At 39.5% G+C, this 25,042-nt stretch overlaps 1 protein-coding gene and 1 long non-coding RNA gene across 5 annotated transcripts; one reads left to right on the forward strand and one right to left on the reverse strand.

The window, feature by feature from the left end:
* The first annotated feature begins 11 nt into the window (after positions 1 to 11).
* On the forward strand, positions 12 to 15,194 carry WBP11 (WW domain binding protein 11). Of its 4 annotated transcripts, none has more exons than XM_061417761.1 (13): positions 12 to 158; positions 769 to 915; positions 2,097 to 2,211; positions 2,724 to 2,755; positions 3,421 to 3,514; positions 6,648 to 6,844; positions 7,737 to 7,870; positions 8,083 to 8,282; positions 8,881 to 9,072; positions 11,124 to 11,228; positions 11,633 to 11,920; positions 12,849 to 13,031; positions 14,176 to 15,194. In XM_061417761.1, exons 3-13 carry the CDS (start codon positions 2,148 to 2,150, stop codon positions 14,607 to 14,609), a joined length of 1,923 nt encoding a protein of 640 aa, XP_061273745.1. In that variant the 5' UTR covers positions 12 to 158; positions 769 to 915; positions 2,097 to 2,147; the 3' UTR covers positions 14,610 to 15,194. The 4 variants fall into 4 exon arrangements, with proteins under 4 accessions (XP_061273745.1, XP_061273746.1, XP_061273744.1 ...); XM_061417763.1 differs by having other exon boundaries at positions 18 to 164; XM_061417762.1 differs by lacking the exon at positions 769 to 915 and having other exon boundaries at positions 12 to 164.
* On the reverse strand, positions 15,002 to 23,521 carry LOC133248069 (uncharacterized). Its single transcript, XR_009736607.1, has 2 exons — positions 16,306 to 23,521; positions 15,002 to 15,913 (listed from the first exon to the last, which is right to left on the reverse strand). It is a non-coding gene; the product is annotated as an uncharacterized LOC133248069 (long non-coding RNA).
* Between the last annotated feature and the right edge of the window lie 1,521 nt (positions 23,522 to 25,042).

The raw sequence follows: 25,042 nt of genomic DNA on the forward strand, positions 1-25,042 counted from the left end.
CTCGGAAGTGACGTAGGGGTGGCGGAGGGGCGCGAGGTTTCAAGATGGCGGTGGTTGGGTGGTTGACCGAAAGGCCGAGGTGAAGGCCCTTACGAAGTCAAACGGGCCGAGAATCGTCCCCTCCCCGCTTCTCACAGCCCCAGGAGCCCAGCAGAAGCGTGAGTGTGCGGGATCGTTCCACTCCGTTACTTCACCTTTCCCGTCCCTTCCCGGGGCCCGCGCGGTTGCCTCGGGAACGCCAGGCTCATCAGTCCCACTCTTCTTCTCCGCCGTTGGGGTCTCCCCGATCGCTGACTAGGGGGTCTCTTGGGGCGGCGCTGCGTCCAGCGGTTAAGCGGCTGTCTTCGCCTGGGTCGGTCAGCGCCGCCTCCTGACGCTGACCGGTTGGTTGCCTTAGGCTTGCTGCTACCTCGAGTCGGGGGGTCAACCGTCGCTATGGTTTCGGCAGTTGCAAATGCTGTTGGCTTCTTTGGTGGACATGGGCTCCGTCCCTTGGGAGCCTCTTTGACTGTTGAGAGTTACCCTGAGCGATTCGTGACCCGATTTACCCATCTCCTCAGGTTTTAGACAAGACAAGTAGTGCAGACTAAGGCTCCAGTGTCCTCTGTAACTAGGTTTCATTTGTGGGAGAAGAGAGTTTAAAAAAAAAAAATGAGCCTGAGGGTAATTGAGAGAGGGAAGCAAAAAAGATACAGGCCATCAAAGATGTGAGTGCTTGTATTTGTGCTAATTTTGCTTGTTTCCGCTTCCTTTCTTCCCCAATTCCAGTTTTTCTGAGAAGCAAACCCTTGACAGGGTAAATTAGTTGCGACTGGAACAGCTTTGAAGCGTTTAGCAGAAATCAAGGCAATTGGATACTTTCTGGAAGACGCATTAACTAATAAACTTGCCTGACAAAACCTTCGTGAAGGGAAGGTATAATTCTATGGTCTGCTTAAAAAAATCTACCTCATGATCTTCCCTTTCCCTCCCTTTAAAAGTGTCTGCTTTCAAAGGGAAGGATATGTATTACTCTTTCTTATTGGAAACAGCAAAGTTTATCAGAAAGTTGTCATCCATTGGGAGTAACTAGAAGAGGTGATTATGATAGTGTCTTCCTGCGTGTGTGCTCAGTCTTGTCCAACTCTTGGCGACCCAATGGACTGTAGCCCACCAGGCTCCTCTGTCCTGGTGATTTTTCAGGCAATAGTACTGGAGTGGGTTGCCATTTCCTCTTCTGGGGATCTGCCTTACCCACGGATCAACCCAAGTCTCTTGCATCTCCTGCACTGGCAGGCTCTTTCTTTACCACTGCGCCTCCTGGGGAACCCATAATAATTTCTTAGGTCAATTAAAGTTTTGACTTACAAAATATTTTCCCTCATATACAATTACCCCTTTCAGTTACCTTAAAAAATATGAGTCGGGAGTCAAGTAGACATTAGTAAGAAAAATTTGTATCTTGATGTTTATACAAGCTCATATAATATTTTGACTATTTGTGGTTTTATGTTTTTAAGTTTCTGCTTAAGAGTCAAGAATTATATCTGAATTGGAACTAAATCTAAATTAATAAATAGGCTTAAATTGGAGTTTTTACTGTCTTAGAGGTGATGAGAATACATGCCAAGAAACCATGGAGAAAGACAAGGGTGAGCTATTTGTCCTTGAGCCCAGATCATTACCCCCATTTCCCTTTTACTCCTTTTTCACCCTGCATATAAATAAAGGGAGAATATAAGAAAATAACAAGTGACCCTCTCATGTACATAGTGTGTGTCGTATTGCTGAAACATTCTTTGATGATTGATTTTTTCCAATGATTTTTTCCAATTGATGGGTCAGTGCTGTGATCCATAAAAGAAAGTTAATTGATGAGTTAATGATAGTAGTAATCTTGTAGTAATCTTCATACTCATTACCTTTATAAATAATAGGAATCTAATTTTTTGTGGTTGGAGAAGTTGAAGCTGTTTTTCCTGGGCATTAAGTTAAAACTAGGAAAGAACAAGGCCTTAATAAAAGAAGTTTCTTTTCAGAGATGGTCAGGAAGAAAATTTTATAAAAAGGAAGAAATTTTGTAAATTAAGGAAAAATAAGCCTTTTTGTCTTCGCAGGTTTTAGGTTTTATTTTTTAAAGAAGCAAGTAAATCAAACAACTTGTCAACATGGGGCGGAGATCCACGTCATCCACCAAAAGTGGAAAATTTATGAACCCTACAGACCAAGCCAGTAAGTGTCCATTAAGGTGGAATGATGAAGAAGAGGGGTGGTAAAAATTGCTTCAGGGAGTCTATTTTATTATTTTCTTAATTGCAAGATCTGTAGTATTTGTAATTAAAGTTATCTAGTGTTCTAGTGGGCACATGATTAAAACTTTAAACATGTAACAAAAGATAGTATCCATATTTCTAATTTGATTGACTTGCAAAATAGAATTAGCTTAAAGCCTTCTTTTTTGTATGTGACATTTTTAACAAATTGCTTTGTACGTGCTTTTTTAGTACTTAATGGCATTTTTTTCAGATTCATAGCTATTTTTTTAAGGAACTTAAAAATGTTTTGAGGCAGTTTTGGTTACCATAATTAGAAGGTTACTATTGGTATCTAGTGGAGGCAAGGAATAGTGTTAAATATCCTACAGCACACAGAGCAACCTCTGACAGTAAAAAATTACCTGTATTAAATTGGAGAAAATGCTAATGTTCAAGGCTGTAAGTTTTATATTCTCTCCCTCTCTTAAGGAAAAGAAGCTCGGAAAAGAGAATTAAAGAAGGTATGATTCCAGAAGCATCCTGTTAGACATAAGTGTAATTTGACACCTCTTATTTGAGATGAGTGGATTTAGAAACATTTCCAATTATTTGCCAGAAAAAGATTTATGCTTTTCATAAGATTTACTAAGCCACAGTACTGGGAGACTGAACTAAGTTTGTAGATAGGCTCATGATGAGTTATTGTAACATTTTTTATTTGATTACCATTCCCAGTGACTTAAATACTTTTAAAAAATGCTTCTCTTGCCATTTAACTGCTTTGTTGGAAGCTACTAAATTAGTGAATGGAAGTAAATGTGACACTAAATTTTCCTGATGATGATTTGTTAAATTTGTGGAAAGGTGTCCCCAGAATAAAAAAGGATTTATATTTTAGTATCATGCCTTAACACACTGAGAGAACCTAGCTTTTCAGTAGTTTTCAGCTGTTCATTCTTGTTTCTATTGCTGGCATTAAATTTTGCAAAACATATCTTTTTGTCTAAATTGGAAATATCTGGGGGAATAAAAAAATGATATTACTCCTGTTTCTGGTGGTTGAAACAAGTGATCAGAAACGAAGAAGTTCAACTTCAGTTTAAATGGATTTTTGAGACACATTGACATGAAAACTCAGGGGTATTCAGCTTCTGCAAATTGTGCTCTTTTTTCTTTTTTTTTGAAGAACAAAAAACAGCGCATGATGGTACGAGCTGCAGTTTTAAAGATGAAGGATCCCAAACAAATTATCCGGGACATGGAAAAATTGGATGAAATGGGTAAGATTTTGTAAAGGGATGGATTTTATAGCAGAGATAATAGTCTGATACATAGGGATAGGCAGTTAATGAGTGAAGCAGAACAGATACAAGAATTACAGAAAAAAGCATGATAGCACATGATGCTTGGATTTAGTTTTAGTGTTAGAAAAACAAAATGGAGTGAAGGGCTGTTACCAACTTGAAATCTCATCTAGAATAAGAGGGAAGCCATTATTTAGCTTTAGCTAATTGTTCTTTATAAGATAACAAAAGCCCAGTTTGGCCAGTTCATTTTTTTAAGAGAAGACTAAGTCTGCTTTTTGAAATCACCTTGGGCTTTTTTGTTTTGGGTTTCAATGTTGGCAGCTACCATGTAAATCTCAATATTGGGCCACCATGAATGTGTCTGTTGCCCCTCTTTTCCAATAGATGATCCAAAGATAAATGACTACTTAGTAAGGATATAGAAGAAATAAAATACTTAAAATCACATTTAAAAAAATATCCTATTAGAATTTCTTCCTTTGTTGCGTTTAGTTCAGTTCAGTCACTCAGTCGTGTCCGACTCTGCGACCCCATGAATCAGCACGCCAGGCGTCCCTGAGTGAACCATCTCCCGGAGTTCACCCAAACTCGGGTCCATCGAGTTGATGATGCCATCCAGCCATCTCATCCTCTGTCGTCCCCTTTTCCTCCTGCCCTCAATCCATTTCAGCTTTAGTATCATTCCTTATATAGGATAATTTTATCTAGTCTCATCACGTGCATCTTCAGTATCACTGCTTTGTCATTACTGGAATCCATATGAAATAGCTGCATGTTGTCTTTTCTTGTATCTGAGTTGCTTGAGAATCATCTGTGATGCTGCCACTGGAAGTTCTATTCTAACTCACAGAGAAGTTCCTTTAGTTTAAAAAACCTCTTCAAAACAGAATGCAGTTTTACCAAGTCCCAAAGATTGTATAACATATTTATTTAACCCTTATTTCCTTATTTATATACTTTATACTTACAGGTATGAAAGGAAAAAAGTTTTCGAAAGTATTTTTAACAGATTACAATTAATTAAAAGTAGGAGTCCAGAATGGCGTAGAGTGACTTTGCTGCTGCTGCTAAGTCGTTTCAGTCGTGTCCGACTCTGTGTGACCCCGTACACGGCAGCCCATCAGGCTCCCCCGTCCCTGGGATTCTCCAGGCAAGAGCACTAGAGTGGGTTGCCATTTCCTTCTCCAATGCAGGAAAGTGACTAGGTAGTTATAAATAATACAGAGGACGAGTCACAAAATGGATTCCATATTCAACCCATTCTGTTAACTTGAGAACAAGTGGGGTTTTTAATTTTCCTTTTTTTTAGTAGTTTTCAAACATCCAAAAATAGTCTAATTAACTCCATAGTTTTCAGCTGTCAAATTTTTGCCAATTCTGCCTTCTGTCCCTGCATTTTTTTTTTAATTGCATGTTGAAAGAATCTTTACAAGTTTTGTTTACAAAGGTTTCCATACAGGTTTTGTGATTTGCCCCAAAAAACAGATAGCGAGTGAAAGAGCTGCAGTGAAACTTCTGAGTGATGAATTAACTGGGGTTCCAAAAAAATCCAGTTATGTGGGGTTGTGGTATTAAAAGCTTTCTCAAATAATGTGGCAGATACTGAAGCCAGCCTGGGCAAGAGTTCTGGGTCAGACTGCATCATCTCACATCTCTCCCAGTTCAGTTATAACTGATTCCACTTGTTGCCTCTAGTCTAAATACTGGTAGGGACAGTTGCTTTCCCTGGCATGTCAGGATATTTACCTATTAAATGACCCCAAATTGTGTATTAATAACTTAGGTTTATTTAGCTCTTATCTTGTTACATGCCAGGGTTGGTTCTTTTTTTTTTTTTTTTTCCACATTTTCATTTAATCTTCACTTTCCCGACAGCTCTTTTGAGTGGGTGTATTGTCCCTCCTTTACAGGTGAGGAAGCTTAGGCACAGAGACATTACCTTTCTCAAGGTTACACTGTTCGGAAGGGGCACAGCTGGGATTTAAAGTTAAACACAGCACTTTCATGAATCACACTAGGAATAGTGTGGTTTGAGACCACACTTCTGATTTTGAATATATCATCAAAGTGTTAATAAGATTTAAGAAAGACAATAAGTAAGCTTGTGAATCTTTAAGAAAAAGGAGGAAGGAACACTAGTCATCAGAACTCTATTATAATTTATAAAATTCAATATAAACTAATTTAAACAGAAAAAAGTGTTCCTTGACTCCCATAATTGGGAAATCCTGGAGGGAAGTGGGCCTCAAAAACCCAAATATTTTGAGCAAGACTGTCCATCTGTCTGACCTAGTGAATTTCTTAGATAGAAGGTGGAATATGTGGTGGAATTAGTGATGGTTGAGAGATGAAGCCATAAACAGCTGTAGGTTTATTTTATTTCTACTTGTGAGAGCTTCTCTCCCGTATTTAAAGTCTCAGAAAAGGATCTGGTCCCAATATGGCTTATGTGCCAGTTGATCTCTGAGTCAGTCACTGGCAAGGGAGATGGAGGGAGGCAGGTATGGTTGACCAGGCAGACCTGGGAGTCCTGTGCTAATCCAGTCCCTTTTGGTCCCTCTTGGAGACGTGAAAGTAAGCTCCATGTTGAACACACCAGAAGAGAAAGGTTTAAGTAGCTCAACAAGGAACACTAACTCATGTAATAGTTGAGTGGTGAGCCAGATACCAGTTTATGTTTGCTTGATTGTGAAGTAGTTGATGTCCCCATTTTCCAGATGAAGAAGCTGAAGATCAGAGAGTTTAAGTGCGCAGGATCTCAGAATTAAATACAGACCCAGTGTAGTGTGTAAGCCCAGGCCTATAGTTGTTGATATACTAACAGCTGTATCAGGTTGTTAGCATAAAGGAATGAAAATTGATTTTTATTACAGTGATAATAAAGTCAATTAGGTGACACTTCTTAGGAAAGGAAGTAAAATTAATAGCCATTTTAAAGGGATTAAATTTCAATAAACTGTTCTGTTCTTTTTTGACAAGAATATATCTGGCGTCTAAATCTCTTTTTGAAAAATTTTAACATATAAGTGTATTTTTAATAAATGATGTTATCTGTTGAAGTTACTTTTTTGTGTTTAATGCCATAATCTGCTTTTTTTCCTCTCAGAGTTTAACCCAGTGCAGCAGCCACAGTTAAATGAGAAAGTGCTGAAAGACAAGCGTAAAAAGCTACGTGAAACATTTGAACGTATTCTACGACTCTATGAGAAAGAGAATCCAGATATTTACAAAGAATTGAGAAAGTTAGAGGTAGAATATGAACAGAAGAGGGCTCAACTTAGCCAGTATTTTGATGCTGTCAAGGTAATCACGTTTCTTTTGAGAGCTAAACTAAAATTTTATAGTTAGACTTACTCTTAAAGTTGATAATGGGAGACTTGATGATGTTGAACCTCCTCCTCTTGTCAGACTAAACATATATCTATCCCATTGGCCAGCAAATCTAAACCTATGTGTTTATACAAGAGAACTTGATCTACCTGCCACTACAGCAATAGCTGGAGTGGAAACAGCCCAGCTACCCATTAATAAGATAACAGATAAACTGTTACATTTTCATAAAATTAAATGCTACTCAGTAATAAAAAGGAATGATCAGCTAATAATCCAAAAAACATGAGGTAAAAATTTTAATGGCTAAATCTCAAAAACATACTATCCTTTCTTCATGATTGTGATTCCGTTTATTTGAAATTCTATACCAGGCAAAGCTAATTTATGGAGGAAAATTTTGTATCAGCAGCAGCCTTGGGATAGTGTTAAGGATTGATTGGGAAGGAGTATGAGATTATATGCATTTGTCAAAATTCACTGAATTTATACATTTCATTGTAAATTTTGCCTCAAGATAAAAATGTTTTTAAAAAATGATTTAATTTGGTAAAGTAGGTAGCATGGGTCCCATTTTACAGATAAGGAAGCTAAGGTTACTTACTTTGTCATACAGCTTGTTTGTGACAGAAATTCAACAGCAGCAGGCTAATTTTAGAGTCCAAGTACTACCACTGAATACATACTATCCTGAAGTTTCAACTTACTGACAATCTTAAAAATGTTGACTTGGCTTTCTATCTTTGTTTCTTAAGATACTTAATGTTAGGTGGAAAGCAAATCCAGGTAATGAAACAGCTGATGTAGAGTTTGTGGTGTTGAGTTGGGGGATTACTCTTACCGACTGGAAGATTCTCTCTTTCAGAATGCCCAGCATGTGGAAGTGGAGAGTATTCCTCTGCCAGATATGCCGCATGCTCCTTCCAACATCTTGATCCAGGACATTCCACTTCCTGGGGCCCAGCCACCCTCCATCCTTAAGAAGACCTCAGCCTATGGGTAAGGAAGTGGTAACAGAACCAAATAGTGTATAGTAAAAGCACCTTTTGACTGTCCGTGCCAGATTATTGCAGTGGAAAGTAAAGGACAGTGGGGATATAAGCAGTTCTCCTTTGGTTAGATAGGACCTGAGAGCTCCTTTAAAAACTGTTTAGAAGAGGAAGTGTATATCTCATTACTGGTAACGTGATCGCTGTAAATTTTCTTTACAGACCTCCAACTCGGGCAGTTTCTATACTTCCTCTTCTTGGACATGGCGTTCCACGTTTGCCCCCTGGCAGGAAACCTCCAGGTCCTCCCCCAGGCCCACCTCCTCCTCAAGTCTTACAAATGTATGGCCGCAAAGTGGGCTTTGCCCTAGATCTTCCGACTCGTAGGCGAGATGAAGACATGTTATATAGTCCTGAACTTGGTAAGGAGTGACTGACTATTCCTTTTGCTCTTAGAACCTTTCCACTGTCACTTTTAATTTAGCTGTATAGCATCTTGTTCACCACCCTCAGAACTTGGGAAATAAATGAGGCTACCCTGTACATACCAACAGATGGATAAATAAATCATAGATCTACTCAGGAAAACAGCATGCATAAGGAAATACAGAGATGTCTGTTGTATTTTAAATTAGACTTTCCTTGAAGATACCACTCTTACATCAGTACCTTAAAAATTGGGTAACTTGTATACTTGTTTCCCATTTAGCTTTATTTTCATTCGACTAGAACATCCTCATGTACAGTTAAATTGATTGTGTATGTGCATGTCTTTATAGAGCTTTCTGAGTGGAATTTGTTTCCAATTTTGAAGCTTTAAAAAAATCTTACATTATAAAAAAGGAAAATTTAAAACTATTGTCAAGTGGAAATATTGTTAGACTATATGAATAGCTAAGTTCATACAGAAAAAAATTTAATCAGGTTATTCTGAGTCAAATAGCCTGGCTTTCTGTATTTGGGGGTGCCGTATAGGATCCAGCTATGTAACTTGATCCTGGCTCCCTCCTCCCTTTCCAGCTCAGCGGGGTCATGACGATGATGTTTCTAGCACCAGTGAAGATGATGGCTATCCTGAAGACATGGACCAGGATAAGCATGATGACAGTACTGATGACAGCGACAGTGACAGATCAGATGGAGAAAGTGAAGGGGATGAATTTGTGCACCGTGATGACACTGAGAGAGAAAACAATGAAGAAAAAAAGTCAGGTATGTGAAGAGGAAAGTTTCATGGGATTAAGCAATAAAAAGCACACAAGCTAAAGGTCTTGATATATTAGTGGATCCATGAAAGTAATTGTGAGTGCCTTGAAAGGAGGATCAGTGCTCTATTCATCTTTGTAGCTCCAAAGTCTCAACGTTGTTGACACACAGTAAGTACCTGGTGGATATTTGTGAGAGGAAAAAAAAGCTGAGCTGTGTATGTGATTTAAAAAAAAGTCTACATGGTAAAGGCCACTTTTGGGGAAAAAGCAAAAAGATGGCCTAACGTGATTATGTGTAGGAAGAAAACCATATTCACCTGATTGTTTTCTAATGAGTCTGTTTACATATCTATGTTTGAGTCCTTTATATTATTCTATGTTCATGCAATCCTAAGTGAACAAGAACCATAGTTAAAGATACACCTGTGAGTGGAGTCATGATTTAATGGAAACGTCATACTTAAAATGTATGTTATCTGTTTATTATAAGTTCAGACTGAGCTACATGTACTTTGCTATGTCATTCATTAAGGAAATTTTATAAAATGTACCATCTGTCATATTCCAGTAGCCTTGGAGCTTCTTTTGTAATTGATTTGCAGTCTTCAAAACAGTATTTATATATATTACTGATATTGCAGTATTGATAAGGATAAAATTTTCTCCAGATATTCCTTAAATCATGGTTGCAAACCAGAAAGCTAGTTTAAAGAGGTAGATAGAACTGGTAGTGAAAAATGGTAGACACTTAGGTAAGAAGTGGTACTGAAAAGCAGAAAGTCGCTAGAGCCACACCAGTTCCCTTTTTCTCTAGACTGTGGTCATTTGCCTCAATTTCCTCTTTTTGGACCAACTGGTTTCTTTATATATTGAATGATAATGAATACGAATATTAATATATTCCCTGATGCACATGTGTTGGAAATGGTTATCCTAACTATGACTTGACATTCAGCTAATAATTGAGTTTTTACTATGTACAAAGTATTTTTCTAGACACTAAGAATGCGGAGTAAACAAAACTAAAGCCTGCCTACGTAGAACTTCTATCCTGCTGTAAATGTTTACCATCTAAGAATAAGAACGTTCCTAATACTACACCATTTAGCATCTTTAGGTGTCTGGTAGAGAGCCTTTGTCAGGTTAAGGAGTTCCCTTCTTGTCTAAGTTTGCTAAGAGGTTTTATTATAAATACTTTTTAATCATCTCTTGGGATATTGTAAATGATTTTTCTTTCTTTAAGCTGTTTATTGTAATGAATTACATTCATGGCTTTTCTAATGTTAAATCATTTTTGCATTTCTGGGACCAACCCTACATGTTAATGAAGTTATTTTCTTTTAAAACACTGTCAAATTCAATTTGCTTATGTTTTATGTTGGCCAGCAGGTTTGTTTTGGTATGTGGGTTATGCTAGCTTCAAGTTCTGGATAGCACTCCATCTTTTCCTGTGCCCTTTTATAGGAAATTCCTGTAACTTAACATTTGGCTGAATTTCCTTGTAAAGTTATTGGGCCAGGTGCCTTTGAGGAACTTGATCTTTGACTACCATTTTAATTTCTATGTTCTGATCTTGTCACCCCTTTGGCCAGTTGTAAATAACATTTTTCTAGAAAATTATCAATTACTTTAATCTGCATGTTCAGTTTTATTGGCATAAAGTTTTTAGTAGTAGTGGCTCAGTCGGTAAAGAATCCTGCAATGCAGGAGACCTGGGTTCAGTCCCAGGGTTGGGAAGATCCCCTGGAGAAGGAAATGGCAACCCACTCCAGTATTCTTGTCTGGAGAATTCCATGGACGGAGGAGCCTGGTGGGCTACAGTCCATGGGGTCTCAAAGAGTTGGACACAACTGAGTGACTTAATACTTTCACTTTCAACTTTAAAATCACTGTAGCATGTATTTACCACCAGTGGGCATTTGATTTACTATCTTTAATATAGCTCTTGTCTTTTTGCCAAGTAGTGGGAAGCAGTTATAGCTAGTGTTTAGTGTATTTGTTTATAGTAAACAAATACTGAATTTTGTTGATCCTTTCCCTTCTCTGATCCTTTAGGTCTGAGTGTACGGTTTGCAGATATGCCTGGAAAATCTAGGAAGAAGAAGAAGAAGAACATGAAGGAGCTGACTCCTCTCCAAGCCATGATGCTTCGAATGGCAGGTGAGTCATGGAAAGAACAGTGATTGGTATTTCCTCCTGCCAGTTGCTTTACACACATTTTTCTATTCAATATCTCAGCAATCAAGTATTAAATTCTTGTTTTTCAAAAGTCAAGATTTGGCGACACTGAGGTAAGCTGCCTAAAGTTAGCCAGCCAGTAAGTAGTTGGACTGGCATTTAAGTCCAGGTCTGTCTTGTTCAAAACTTGGACTCTTTGCACTCTGCTGCCTTAACATGAATGAGAAGAATGCTACTATATTCTTGGCATATCTGAATATTCTGTTGAAGGAGACTGGTTGTTAGTTTTAAGAAAGCATTTATTGATTATGTGTTGTAGGCATCGCTCTTTCACAGGCTGTAAAATATGAATCTGCTCCATTTGTCTGGTTTCAAATTTCTTTCAGGTCAGGAAATCCCTGAGGAGGGACGAGAAGTGGAGGAATTTTCAGAGGAAGATGATGAAGATTCGGATGATTCTGAAGCAGAAAAGCAATCACAGAAACAGCATAAGGAGGAATCTCTCTCTGATGGCACGTCTGCAGCTTCCCAGCAGCAAGCCCCTCCACAGTCTGTTCCTCCATCTCAGATACAAGCACCCCCCATGCCAGGACCACCTCCGCTTGGACCGCCACCTGCTCCACCTTTACGGCCACCTGGACCACCGACAGGCCTTCCTCCTGGACCACCTCCAGGCAAGTACTTACATCCTATAAATAAATAAGCCTAAATGTGCTTACAGTGAAGTTAGTCCAGAAAGTAGACATCATTAGTAGTAATGATTTCTGGTTTCCTGCTAGTGTAATTTTCTAAGAAATCAAGATTCTCCAAGGATATACACAACTTGCTCATTCATAACAACACTGTTTGTAAGTCATAGAACTTGTGACAGCTGTCTCTTTCTTCAGAGCTCTTCTTTTTCAGAGTTTATCAGTTCTGATATTAGCAGTTTAGCAAGCAGAAACTGGAATATGTAACTGAGGGTTTGTTTAGAATTACTCTTTAGTATGCTGAGTTGACCCAGTTCTTAGTTGGTTGTGAACATGACTAGGGCACAGTAGATGCTACTGCATATCCTTCTTTGGTTGGGAGTTATTGGATGTTAGTGTAATCTGTATAGTTAGAGACTGAAGTCATCAGTATTAATGAGGTCTTCAGCTTAAAAGTATAATAAGTTAATTTACAGTTTGAAACAACATATAAAAAACTTACTGGCCAATTATGACTTTTAGTCCGATAATCTGCCAGTTAAGTCTTCAGTTGAGTTCATTCTCTGACTAGTGCAAAGCAAAATTACATATCCTATGACATTCTCAGTGGTCTTTGTATATCTTAATGAGTTTCAGAGGATCCTTAAAGCACCATGCTTTTCATACTGTATTTTCAGCTTATGTTGGAGCCATTTAAGACATGTCATCTTTGTGTATCTCTAGCCCAGCAGAGCTGTGGTTTAAAATGTTTTGTGTTAGGACTGGGAAATAAAGAGAAATGGACCATAGTAAATTTTGAAGTTATCTGATGTTAAGTTAAGTTAAAGTGAAATCACATCTCAGTTATCTTACGCCACAATTACTACTTCAGATATGTTTGTTTGATGTTAACTACGCACTTTTCTCGTTTCAGGAGCTCCTCCGTTCCTGAGACCACCTGGAATGCCAGGACTCCGAGGGCCTCTGCCCCGCCTTTTACCTCCAGGCCCACCACCCGGTCGACCCCCTGGCCCTCCTCCTGGCCCACCCCCAGGTCTGCCTCCTGGCCCTCCTCCTCGGGGACCCCCACCACGGCTACCTCCCCCGGCACCTCCAGGTGAAGCTTTGCTTTCTGTGACAAAAATCTGTCTACTATGTATTTCATTTGTCCTAAGACATTTTCACATTTCAGTATCCTGAAATCAAGCGGTATCTTAAAATGGTGTTTTTAAACTGCTTTTGGCCTAGGTAGAAGTTGAGTTCTTCCCAGTGGTATTTGAATTGGATGCTGTCACAGAGGGGACTTTTCCTTGCCGGAGAACACTTTGGATTAAATTGTTCATTTCAGAGTTTTTTAGGACTACACTTAGAGTTGTAAAGTCATTCTATACATCTGCATGGGTATCAAGTTTACAGTCACAAGGGGAAGTTTTTTTTCTTCCATTCTCTCTACCCAGTGTCAAAGTTAGATAGGCAAATTTCCTTTGATCTTATATGTGGCAGGTATATTTCTGGTTTACTACATTGATTGTCTTAATTTAATGTAAAGGTCTCCTTTTAAGCTCCTCAGCTTGTTCTTGGACATTTTTTTCTCTCTCAGTGGTATATGGAATAATTACAAGTGTGTATAAGCAATAGTGTCCTAGGTTGAGGAAATTTGGTACTTTATTCTCAGTCTGAAAGGGGGTACTTGGAGAAAATTAACCTGCACTTCCTGGTGAATAATAATGGTATGTCCAAACCATTAGTAAGACATGAATTCTTTTCCAGTAATGGTGACATTTTATGATTAGTCGGATTTTCTCATTCCAGCATTAAAATTGTATTTCCTGCCCATTCAGCTACATTTTAAGGGGGAGGAGTATTGTGTAAATCAGTAAATAACGCATGGGAATCAAATCCCAACCTTGGTTTGATAGCATCTGCACTGTACAGATGGAATAGAATCTTAGGTTGTCAAATTACAGATTCAGCCATCTTAAGATCATATTTGAAAACAGTTGGTATTGTTACTTTTACTTTATAGTTTAAAGTAGTACATTATTAAGAGAGGAGGAAAACATAAGAATTGGGATACAGATGGAAGGTGAATACTATTTTACAAAAAAATAGTCTTTACTATCAAAATATATTCCTGAGTTTCAGATAGCAGGCAGTATGATTTATTTTCTACAAATTGTCCATTTCAAGAAATTGTCAGCCTGTGTTTGTAAAGTCCTTAATAGTAGTTAAATTTTATTATTGTGTTCTCCTTTGTCTAGGTATCCCTCCACCCCGTCCTGGCATGATGCGCCCACCTCTGGTGCCTCCTCTTGGACCTGCCCCACCAGGGCTCTTCCCACCAGCTCCCTTACCCAACCCTGGTGTTCTAAGTGCTCCCCCCAACTTGATCCAGAGACCCAAGGCGGATGACACAAGCGCAGCCACCATCGAGAAGAAAGCCACGGCAACCATCAGTGCCAAGCCACAGATCACTAATCCCAAGGCAGAGATCACACGATTTGTGCCGACCGCACTGCGGGTGCGTCGGGAGAATAAAGGGGCTGCTGCTGCTCCGCAGAGGAAGTCGGAGGATGATTCTGCTGTGCCTCTTGCCAAAACAGCACCCAAATCTGGCCCATCTGTTCCTGTGTCGGTGCAGACTAAGGACGATGTCTATGAGGCTTTCATGAAAGAGATGGAAGGGCTGCTGTGACAGCTTTGGATGCTAGATCAGGCTTCTATTCACATCAGTGGTTCATGGAGAAAGAGGCTCTTACTCAGCTTAGGTGGAAGAGTTGCTTTCACTGTCAGGGTATTTTTAATTTCATTTCAAGGAATATCTTAAAGTTTAGCCTTGTTCAGAATTTACTGCATATAAAAGAGAGGGTATTTCATGCAAAATAAATTGGTTATTGAATCAGTGCTGCTAATAACATCCATCCCCTTTCATACCATCATTTTCATCAGATTTCTTCCCCCACTCCAATTCTTTGAAACTTGTGATCAAGGGGAACCTTGTTATTTGTTTTGGCTCTCTTATTGTGTGCTGTGGGCACTGGAGTAGAGATTTCTTGAAAAACCAGTTTATTTCACCCCCATCTTGCCTTTCATGTTTGAGTTATTTTTAATATTTTCTTGTAAATATTTTGTAATATTGTAGTGAAATGGATCACAATGTCATTTCCTAATACAAAGCGATATATGTGGGAAGAAAATGTACAATTCTTTGATTAAAATTCCCACTGATCTAAACTTTGAGTGTTCCATGGAATAAATAAATAAATGTTCTACACCAGGATATCTTCTGTCTTACTGACAATGTATAAACATAATAACTTTTATGGACAGAAAAGCAAGTGTTTAAAACTTGGGTTTTAAGGAACTGCCATTTCTGGTATGGAATATGGAAAGAGAATTTTATTGAAAATGGTTAGAACTAAGCTTTAACTTTAAAGGATAAAGAAGAGATAATTATTTTCCTTTAGGATTATTATATATTGGCTTAGGAAGTTGAGAGGTTTTATTGCTAAGAAGAGGAGTCTTATTCTCAAAGATTACTTACTTTTCCAGAGCTCTGTGAATGGATGGATATCTTTTGAATAGCAAAAAGTTCTCAAATCATTTCTAAGCTATTAGATAGCTAGAAAAGGCTACTGCTATTGCTGTCTTTGAATTTGTCACTTCTGTGAGCTTTTGTTATTAAAAGCACAGAAAATGAATAAGAATGCTTAATGCTTTTAATTTGCATTGGTATTTTCTTTACAAAGTGCTAATATCTATCCAGTAATACTGGGGAATGACTTCCACGGATATTTTCCCCATTTTACTGGTGAAGGTATTGGTGTTAAAGGACTCATGTCCAGAGACCCGAAGTGTGTCTTATACACAAGGAGACACACACCATATATATACACATGTGAGACAATGTACGCATTGTGTTTAGGCGAGGCATACCTGATTCTTTGCATAGTATCGTAAATGTCTTTCATGTGTATCTCATCAAAAATTGGTTGTATCCTAAAAAAGGTAGAAGAATAATAAGACTTTTTACAACTGAGTTCTTTGATAGATTTAAAATATTTGTCCTGAGATCTTTTCTGTATGTGACTGAGAAGTTGTTATTTCAAATTAAAGCAGATCCTGCCAGAGCAGTCTACAGAAGCACTTTGGGATTATTATTTTTTAGTATAATCATTGTGGGTCCACAGGTGAATCTTTGTATAGGTACAAAGGTAGAACACAGTTACATCTTCAGATCAATATTTTAAGTGTAAATAATGGTATTTGGTTTGCAACATTTTTATTGTCCTGGCTTGAAGTTCCTATTTTTTCTGGGTGAGATTTCTGTTTCACATTAAGGAAGCTATATGGTTTATCTTAAAAGTCATTTTCTAATTTGCTAGTTTTACCTTCTGAAAATTCTTTCAGTTGGTGAAATCTGGCACGTTTCATATGTTAGCTGCATCTGCAGGAAAGGAGAAATCGGTCAATTCTGGGTAGGTTTTTGTCACTGACATCATGGAGACCCAGGTTTGATCCCTGGGTCATGAAGATCCCCTGGAGAAGGGAATGGCTACCCATTCCAGTATTCTTGCCTGGAGAATGCCATGGACAGAGGAGCCTGGTGGGCTACAGTCCATGGGGTCACTCAGACATAACTGAGCAAGACTCAACTTTGCTGGTTTTTTAAAAATGTTTGCTCTAGTTAAATCACTGCTATGAAACATAAGTCTGATACAAGTTTTCAGTCAGGTATATGGATAAATATTGATTCTTTATCATAAAGTGTCACTTTATTACACATTAATTGCTCCTTAACACCATTTTGAAGTTCCTTTAAGGTACTGTAAGGTGTGAATTAAGGATCACCACATGGCATGGAATCAGCATAAAGCCTGAGTTGACATCTAAGTTTCTCTTTGAATTCTCATTTTGTATATTCTAGTTTGTGCTCTTTATTAAAATATCTCCCTATTTAGCAGGGAGACTTTTATTAAACTATTTTTTGCTGCATTCAAGCAATTCTTCAGACACAGAAGATACCCAGTCACCACTCCATGGATAACTGCACGTTTCTGTTTTGTCCTGAACTTAAAATGAGCAGGTCTGTCACCTGGCAGTATTCCTCAGCCAGAACCAGTTTGGAGGAGAGACCCGATGGCAGGACTTGTGGAGCTCAAAGCTGTTCCTGAGCAGAGCTATGGATAACTTCATTCCCAGGTCCTGGGTGAGGTGGGGAATCTTTATGTTCCTGGATAATAAGGACTTTTGGCGAAGATGGGAATTGGGACTTCTGTGAAACCAAAGTAACTACCTACTCCAGGTCTTTTATCTCTAAGAAGGCTTGTAGTTGGCTTCCCGGGTGGCTCAGCGATAAATAATCTGCCTGCAGTTCATGAGCTGCAGGAGACAGGTTTGATCCAGTATTCTTGCCTGGAGAATCCCATGGACAGAGGAGCCTGGCGGGCTTCAGTCCATAGGGTCACAAAGAGTTGGACATGACAAGTGACTTAACAAAATACACCATGCACAGGCTTATACTTGGCTGTGAAGGAAAAGTCAGGACAGGACAAGTGGCCAGGCCTGGGTGAGCAGAGGGGTTTTCCTTAATCAACCTGTTCATTTTACTAAGGATGAATAACCAGTAGAGAGAGAGGTTGGCGAATGAGATAATTGAGATAATTGATAGTTTGAGGTACCTAAGAGTCTGGGGAGGCACGTAGGAGTACAAACTCTTTGTTCCATATTGTTACTGAGAACCTGCTGGGAGCTAGGCACTTGCTGGGAAAGAAGTAGTAAGAAAATCAGATAATGTCTCTACTATCATGGGCCTTCAAGAAACTTCAGGAGATAAACAAATGTCTATACTGCTTCTGAGTCACGCCTACAGTATGAAACAGTAAATACCATATGGTATTTACCAGTGCCAATTTTTAAAAAAAAATTTTTTTTTTTTAAAATTATTTTTTTAACCTGCATTAGTAAACAATCTGGAAAAAAATAATCTGAGGGCTGTGTGCTGTGTGCTGTGTGCTGGTAAAGACATATTCATCAGAACTTTAAGATTTTTATGTTACTTTTTTATAGAGAAGCTATTGAAAATGTTTCTCTGAATGTTTAAAAATACTAAATATCAACTGATTACCTTCATGGTGCTACAACCAAATAGAGAAAACATTTTTCTTAAAAGTTTTCAAAGAAAAAACCATGGATCCCCAAATATATGTTTTTCTTTGACCTGTTATCTTATACAGAGTATTTTCCCTTGTTAACCATCTGAAGCCTAAAAATAAGGTGTTTTCTATTGTTACCATAATGAATCCACAGAATCATACCACATGTGCAGGAGATAAGTAACTGTTATGTAGGAGATTTAACGCTATAAAAATGCTGTGAGGGAATTCCCTGGAGTTCCAGTAGTTAGGATCCAAACGTTCACTGCTGAGGATGCTGGTTTGATCCCTGGTTGGGGAACCTAAGATCTCAACGGACCAAAAAAAATGTTTTTAATTAAAAAAAAAAATACTGTGAGATGCAAAAAATGATTTAAGGATCTTTTGTAACAATATTTTGCAAGGAAAAATAGAATGGTATAGTGTTTATATTCACTGAATCTCAGGAAAAATTACAGTCCAAAAAAGAAGAGTTAACTACACTATTCATTATCACTGCACCCGGCAACCGTGCCCCAATAAACTGGGGAGTGAGGTAAAGGAACAAGGAAGGTGACAGCCAAAGTTACGGCAGGTTGAGGGGAAAAAAAGAACTTTAGTTTATTTCTGAAATCTTGCCTGGTTTCATGAAATATACCACCGACAAATGAAAAGGGCTTATTATTTTCACAAAGGCCTGGCTTTTTACAGTGAGTTGATAAAGGTTGCCATATTTAAGAACTTACTATAAAGCAAACCCATACCTTCAAATAGTATCTATTGACTTCCTTATGTGAGGAGGGAATTAAAATATAGGTATAGAGAACAAATCCAACATCTGTTTCTAGGACCACTCTTCTTGCAGAGTAACCCAGATCACAAAGGAGGTCCTTTTAAATCCTTATTTGTACTGAGTTTACCCATAAAATACATGTTCATTTAAAAAACTTGAGGGGTAACATATGAAAGTAAAGTATGACATGAAAATATCACTTTTATGGAGAGAAAAACCAAATAGAGCAACAGAAGTTGTTTAAAAAGATGCTTTATGTTTATTACTTCTTATTTTTGTTTCCACCAATAAAGCAGAACAGGGATCAGCAAAATTTCCATAGAAATTTGGGGCTCCAGGAGCTACAGAGTTGCTGCCACGAACCTGCCTTTGCAGTGTGAAACCTGTAGTACAGGCAGGTGACCAGTTGTACTCCACGGCCACGTACAAAGGGACCCAGGAGAGAAACGTGAGCAAGTTGACTTGCGAGGGAGTCAGGGGACCTCTGACAGCTGGACGTCAAGCATGCTCAGTTTTCCTGTTGGCAGGGTCTTGAAAGGTGGTCCCCAGGGCGAGTCAGGGCTGCAGGTTGTGGAGACAGTGTGCATTCTGGGCGCATGGCTGGAGCAGAGGCCATTGGATATCCTCTCCCCCTCAGTGCTTACCCACCAGCACCACACAGCAGCCTGAGCCAGTGAGAGTCACCCTTCCCGCCTGCAAAGGCCCTCGGTGCCCTCTTCCAACAGAGCCTAGCATCGCGCTTCTGTTAGGAAGACTGGCCCAGAAGAACGCCAACTATTATTACTGAGCCCACACTGACATTGGAATTTGGGGCTCAGAGGCAATACATTTAAAACTGGCACGGAGAGCATAAAGAAAACTCCATCTTTTTACTTCCACTATCACAACCTAGTTATAAAATTGTCAGCACAAACTTCCTTTCGTGAAAATATATATAATATTGCTCCAGCTCTTTCTATCAGGTAGTTAGCCACTAGTGTAGGTGTATTAGCTGATGATAAGATTTATGTGTGTCACTTTTGTTCTTTTTTAAAAGAAATTTATTGGAGTATAGTTGATTTACAATGTTGTGTTAGTTTCAGGTGTACAGCAAAGTGCTTCAGTTATGGGTATACATATATCCATTCTTTTTTAGATTCTTTTCTCATATAGGTCATTACCGAGTATTGAGTAGAGTTCCCTGTGCTATACAGCAGGTCCTTATTACTTATCTGTTATATGTATATAGTAGTGTGTATACATCAATTCCAGTCTCCAAATTTATCCCTCCCCCTCTTTACCCCTTGGCAATCATATTAGCTTACAGGTATTAGCTAATGATAGAATCTGTGTGTGTGTGTGTCATTTTTGTTCTCAAAAAATCTCAAGAGAACTGCAGTTGACTGGCCGACTCTGTTAGGGGGTTGTTAAACAGAACAAAGCTAAAAACTGAGAAATAAGCAAAAAATATAAATACTCAGAAACTCTGACAGAGACAGTGGTACGCACTAAAAAAATTCCTGTGCTCTTCTGCATTTTCCAGGTTTCTTTGCGGTGAGATTAAGCATGAACTAGTTCTTTGCTGAAGCAAAGTAGGGTGGGTGTGAGTTCCCTGTACTCCAACCCGGTGCTGGTGGAAGAGACAGGAAGGACTGCTGCAGGGCTGGCAACTGGCATATCTATGAAAACAGAAGAACAGGCTGCCATCTATAAATGTTATGGACTTCATTTAAGGGCTACTTATGCTGGAAACTTCAGGAACACGGGAATTCAATCTATCCTGTTTGCTCTTACTAGAACACTGTGTATCAAGGGTTTTGTTTAAACTTTCGGGTAACCTTTGTCTCCTGAAAACTCGGGTGACATTGCCCATGGCAGAGGGTGCTGGCTCACGTTATACTTGAACAAATAAGGGTCTGCCACTCCAGATTCCCTGTCTACATAATTCCACCGTGTTCTATGTCCCCAGGAGGCTGAACTGTAGAGACTGCCTCAACGGGTTTTCTTAGCTTTTGGCATCCTTTTAGGCTGGGGGATAAACAGGGTATGGGAGGGAGGGAGGAATATGAGGTCATGGAATTGATAATCCCCTGACCCCTCCCCGCATGGCTGCCATGGGTTAACTTTTCCTGACTCTCCCTGTCACTCAGGCCCCTCACACTACCTACTCCTACCTACTCCTGCCAGGTCTGTCGGCCATTCCCTTCACTCCATCAGCCACGGGGTGAGAGCGGAGCCCAGCTGTCACCATTCCTTCCATGTGCTTTCCTTGCATGCTGCTTATATCACTGTAAGCAGTCCTTTTATTACATTGTCCTCAAATCACCACATTTGGGCATGCCATCTGTTTCCTGGCAGGATCCTGGCTGACTTAGCATCTGAATAAATATAGGATGTATTGAATAATAATATACAAGAGAGAGAAGTCATTGAATACAGATAACAAATGTGCTAATGTTATAAAACTCTCAGAATAGTGTTTGCTGTGCTTAGTTGCTCAATCGTATCCAATGCGTTGTGACCCCATGGGCTGTAGCCTGCCGGACTCCTCTGTCCATGAGATTTTCCAGGCAAGAATACTGGAGTGAGTTTCATGCCTTCCTCCAGGGCATTTTCCTGGCCCAGAAATAAAACCTGGCTCTCTTGTCTCCTGCGTTGGCAGGTGGGCTCTTTACCACTAGTGCCACCTGGGAAGCTCGAAACTGCTTTACTTGTATTCATTTATTTAATCCTTACAACAGCCCCGTGAGGCAGCTACTGTCATTTTACAGATGTGCCCACTGAGGTAAAGAATGATTTGATAACTTGTTCGGGGTTACACAACTAAGGGAGCAGAAACTCAAACCTCAGCAGTGGGCTGGGGAGGGCGGTGTGGAATGAAGGGAATTGGTCTAGGGTGGAAGAGCTGGGGACGAAACCCCAGGGAGATAACCTGTGGTGATCTTAAGTAGGCAGGTGAAGTACGATGCTCAGGAGGCAGGTGGGGGTTATACACCATAAATACAAAAGGGAAGGGAAAAATTGAAGGAGAAAAATCTAAGCTAACACAACAATAGCAATAACTTATTGAGCTCTTACCATACTAGACACTAAAAGCCTTATGATAAGGAAGAGAGAGTTTTACTCCACTTTTATACATGAGAAAACCAAGACTTGGCAAGCTTATAAATAAATGCCTATATTTCTACTGGTGTGAATGCTGTTTTTTTTTTTTTTTTTTTTGCTGGCATGAGTTCAAATGAAAATAACTTACTGGTTTCTATTTGGGCTGGAAAATGGGAAGAAGGATATTGGAAGAGGGGAGAAAAGTGAGCGGTTATGGTATTTACTTTATATGTTTATTTAAACGTTGGGTTGGCCAAAGAAAGTTTGTTCAGGTTTTTCGTACCATCTGATGGAAAAATCCGAACGAATTTTTTGGCCAACCCAATACAGAAAAATTATGCACAATTTTATGTATATAAAGTATATATAAATGTAATTTAAATTGAAAACAATTTATTGTTAGAAGTACATGGATCACCGTGTGAAAAACAGCAGGACCTTGTATCCCCTATATGAACACACAAAAAGATAAATTCAAGAAAAAAGTTCCTTGACAAACAGGGGGATGGTGTCAGAGGATCTGAAGTACATAAAGCGGGACTTTTAAAGTTTAAAGTACTTAAACATGGGACTTAAACACACACAGTCAGTAGTTCCCTCTTTTGAGTGGTGCTTGGACACTGCCAACATCTACCCTGGATGTCTCTGTCTACTTCCACTGGTCGGCAAGCCCTCTTCTCTGGGTCACAGTTTTTTTTCCTCTTCAGCTTTGAGAGAGGGGCAAGCAGCCCATCACAGCTCAAAACTGGCCTGGACCATCGGCTAGATCTTGGTGTTGCTAGGAGTTGGCCTGACATAGCTGCACCATGGTATTCTGTGGAACAGAACCATTTTACACCACACCAACACCACACATGGCCATTCTGCCATGAAAAACTGAAATGACAAACAAGAGTTCTCTGATTCACACTGTTGCTTTGTTGCTCAGTTGTGTCTGACTCTGCGACTCCTTGGACTGTGGCCCGCCAGGCTCCTCTGTCCATGAGGTTCTCCAGGCAAGAATACTGGAGTGGGCTGCCAGCTCCTCCTCCAGGGGATCCTCCTGACTCAGGGATAGAACCCAAGTTTCCTACGTCTTCTGCAGGCAGACTCTTCACTGCTAAGCCCATCAGGGAAGCCCTCTCTCTGTATCATGTTTGTGTTAGTTATTCAGTCGTGTCTGACTCTGCGACCCCACAAACTGTAGCCCTCCAGGCTCCTGTGTTCATGGGATTCTCCAGGCAAGAATACTGGAGTGGGTTGCCATTCCCTTCTCTAGGGGATCTTTCTCACCCAGGGATCAAACCCGGGTCACTTGCATTGCAGGTGGATTCTTTACCATCTGAGCCATCAGGGAAGTCCCTCTGTATCATAGCTGAATACATACACACACACACACAAACATGAGCATTGTCCAAATCACAAAAACATGAGCATTGTCCAAACCCCCAAAATGACCAGAGACTCCTGGCAGGCCCATATGCATTAGCATCTTCACCTATTACACCTTTAGCCTCATTTCCTTCCTTGTACCTGATTAGCTGTTTTAAGACACCAAATCTAAGACTTATCTCCTCTGTTCCTGACTGTATGGAATCCTGGGCAAAGTCCCAGCCCTATAACTCTTTCCAATATTTTAACGAAACACCTCACACCTTCCCAGTATGTGTGCTCCCTGCTACAAAGAGCAATAAACCCAACTTGTTAAAATACAGGTTTGTTCTTGGTGGGCTTTGGCTGGAGGGTAGACAAAAATACAGACTCAGCTAAAGGGCTCATACTTGGACCAGGACCCTCAATTCAGCAATATTGTGAACATCTGGGACACCTTGTGATTCCCTCTGTAGGAGATGCCAGGGCTGATAAGTTCATGTGCAAGTGAGTTCCTATAGTTTGCTGAAACACTGCAGTGTTGAGTCTGTTTTATTTACCGGGGAATAAGAGCTCTTAGAATTTGACTGATTAGTGTTCTTTAGTAAAATTGTTTTTAGTCTTCTATTTCCTGTTTTCATTATTGTTAGCTTGCTTAATAATCAGTGTTGTGTGTAAGAGGCACAGTCCATAGGGTTAGAGGCTTAATAAGTCTGTTTTGGAGCTGAACCTCTGAGGGCTGGCTGAGTTCAGAAGTTCTCCTCAGATCATGACCTTCGGACCAATTTTGCTTCGGGTCAGCATTTCTAAATCGGATGAAGACTTCTTCATTCTTGTTTTTGTGTGTCTGAGAACTGTTCCATTTAGTTTTGTCTGCCTGGACCCACAACTGGTAATGACTGGCCATTGGTCAGGTTCTGGGGATCAGAAGTTACACATATTTACAAACCATTCTATTCCTCCTTGTCCGTTGTCACAATCCAAAACCGCACCTCCTCCAGGCCATACACCTGCTTCTTTTGTGTCTTCTCATTAGTAAGAATAATTTGTACACTGACCTCTCTAATAGACTCAATTTCATCAGGAATATTTTAGAGCAGCAGTGACCACTTGGACTTTTGACATGAAGATAGCTCATTTGAGACGCATTAATACTTTAAGACAGAAAGCAAATAAACCTTCATAAGCAAATTGCTTGTCTGGTTTGCCTAAAAGAAAGATAATTTTGTTTAATGTAGGGCTTATCCCTCCTTTGTTTCCATAATTTGGAGCTAAGTAGTGCTGACTTTTTAATTGCATGGCTTGATAAAATTATCAAAGACCCCATTTACTACTATTGCTTCTTATCCTGCATACAGGTTTTTCAGAAGATAGGTAAGGTGGTCTCGTATTCCCATCTCTTTAAGAATTTTCCCTGTATATATATATATATATATATATATACACACACATAAAATATATATACATATATATATATATACACACACACACACATGTTAAAATGGGGCTTCCCTGGTGGTTCAGATGGTAAAGAATCTGCCTGCAATGCAGGAGACCAGGATTTGATCCCTGGGTTACGAAGATCCCCTAACTTCCTAACCTACTCCAGCATTCTTGCTGGAAAATCTCCATGGACAGAGGAGACTGGCAGGCTACAGTCCATGGGGTTGCAAAGAATTGGACACTACTGAGCGACCAACATGCACACATATATTAAAATGTGTTTTTCAACACCTATAAACTCTTTTTTCTCTCCTTGTAGAGAAA

This window comes from Bos javanicus, chromosome 5 (genome assembly GCF_032452875.1).
Source record: "Bos javanicus breed banteng chromosome 5, ARS-OSU_banteng_1.0, whole genome shotgun sequence".
NCBI classification, from domain to species: Eukaryota; Metazoa; Chordata; class Mammalia; order Artiodactyla; family Bovidae; genus Bos; species Bos javanicus.

Coding starts and splice junctions, on each gene's coding strand:
- WBP11 (XM_061417762.1), top strand. CDS start 2,148: ATGGGGCGGAGATCCACGTCATCCACCAAAAGTGGAAAATTTATGAAC. Junction 6,845..7,736: donor AGTATTTTGATGCTGTCAAG/GTAATCACGTTT, acceptor TCTCTCTTTCAG/AATGCCCAGCATGTGGAAGT. Junction 8,283..8,880: donor GTTATATAGTCCTGAACTTG/GTAAGGAGTGAC, acceptor CTCCCTTTCCAG/CTCAGCGGGGTCATGACGAT.